Source organism: Mastomys coucha, unplaced genomic scaffold (genome assembly GCF_008632895.1).
Source record: "Mastomys coucha isolate ucsf_1 unplaced genomic scaffold, UCSF_Mcou_1 pScaffold20, whole genome shotgun sequence".
NCBI lineage: Eukaryota > Metazoa > Chordata > Mammalia > Rodentia > Muridae > Mastomys > Mastomys coucha.
In genome coordinates, this window is record NW_022196903.1 from 128,501,271 (window position 1) to 128,502,723 (window position 1,453).

The window sequence follows — 1,453 nt, forward strand, 5'->3', positions numbered from 1 at the left end:
TCCTGGAACTCACTCTGTAGACCGGGCTGGCCTCGAACTCAGAAATCCCCCTGCCTCTGCCTCCCAAGGTGCTGGGATTAAAGGCGTGCGCCACCACTGCCCAGCAGCATTACAGTTCTTAACGCGTGTTGCTCAAGGAAATGTGTCATCCCGAAAGGAAAAGGCTTTTATCCTTTGGACTTCTTTGGCCTTGGGGAAGCCTGGCCCTTTAAGACAGCGCCGCCCCAGCCTCCAGCGCGCGCCTCCCGCCCAGCCCCACCCTGCCTCTCGGGTTTGGAGGCGGGACCTCCGAACCCGGAACTGACGGTCACGTGCATCCGGCACGACCAATCGGCGTCCCGGAAGGAGCGAGCCGAAGCAACTGAGCCGGCGAATGACAGCAGCGCCGCCCGCCGGTCGCGGCCGTAGCCCCGCTGGTGTCCCGAGCCTCCTGTCAACGCGCCCCTCTGGAAGGCGAGTGGCGTGCCTTCGCGCCGCGCCTCCCCGCGTGTCTGTGGCCCAGCGGGGTCTCTCCGCTCTCCCTGGCGCTTGCCCCGCTGTCCCTCCGCTGCTGGGGCCATGGGCAGCGAGCAGAGCGCGGAGGCCGAGAGCCGCCTCGGCGATCTGAACGCCTCAGGTCGGTGCCTCACCTCCCGCACGGGTGTTGCTCAGTGTTCCCTAACACAGAAAAAGCGTGGCCTCCCACCCCAATTCTGGTCCCCTAAACCGACTTGCCCAGCTTCACTCTAATTTCTAAAAGACGACCTCCTTAATGTTCGGTTCCAGGACTCGCCACTGACGCCCGAGATTTGGCTCACACTGGATTGATCATACCCAGGACTTCCAAGATCAGGTTTTCTGAAAATCGGGGTGTCGAGGTACCTTTTCAGAAGGGACCTGTGAGCACTGGACGGTCACTCTCAATGTTTGGGTGCAAATATTTCCAGAAACTGCTCTGGCCACTCAGGTATCAGGTTCGTTTTTTTTTTTTTTTTTTTTTTTTAATAAGTTGGCCAGGTGGCAGGCAGTCTCTAGCGTATCTACTGTTCACATTTTTTATATTTCTCTAAGCGTTTGGGGGTAGGAACTGGAACTGTGCGGTACCTGTAGTGAGTGCTCAATAAAGCAGCTGGTAATTGAAAACCATTTGGTCCTTTTGTTGTTGTTACTTAGGTGGTAACCTCTGAGAGGGCCCTAGATAGGCTCAAGGGTTCGAAGTCTAATTAGTAAAAATCTCGACCGCAAAAGAGTCTCAGAATGGCTCTCTACTTGGTAACCTTTGCCACTCAGAAATGTGGAAGCTAACAGATGTAAAGATGATTCATGCTGAAGGGCGTTGCTCAAGACGAGTTCCTTCAAGACCTGCAGTGGGGCTTGCATCTACTAGCTTTGTTGTGTTTTGATTCCTTGAAAGGCCTAGAGTGTCATGTCTGTTTTTAAGAAACCCACAAAAATGGCTCGTCTCTTATTTTTT

At 54.5% G+C, this 1,453-nt stretch overlaps 1 protein-coding gene across 4 annotated transcripts in view; it reads left to right on the forward strand.

The window, feature by feature from the left end:
• Nucleotides 1–283: 283 nt before the first annotated feature.
• Borcs5 (BLOC-1 related complex subunit 5) overlaps nt 284–1,453 on the forward strand; it is a 70,461-nt gene continuing 69,291 nt past the window's right edge. The window contains exons 1-2 of one of the 4 annotated variants that reach the window (XM_031383637.1): nt 319–616; nt 766–953. Coding sequence is in view for 1 of the 4 variants with exons in the window: in XM_031383635.1 (XP_031239495.1) it covers nt 559–616 (58 nt within the window). In the remaining 3 variants the exon portion in view is untranslated. Of the gene's footprint in view, nt 617–765; nt 954–1,453 lie in introns of all 4 variants that reach the window. The other 3 variants (XM_031383638.1, XM_031383635.1, XM_031383639.1) reach the window with 3 other exon arrangements.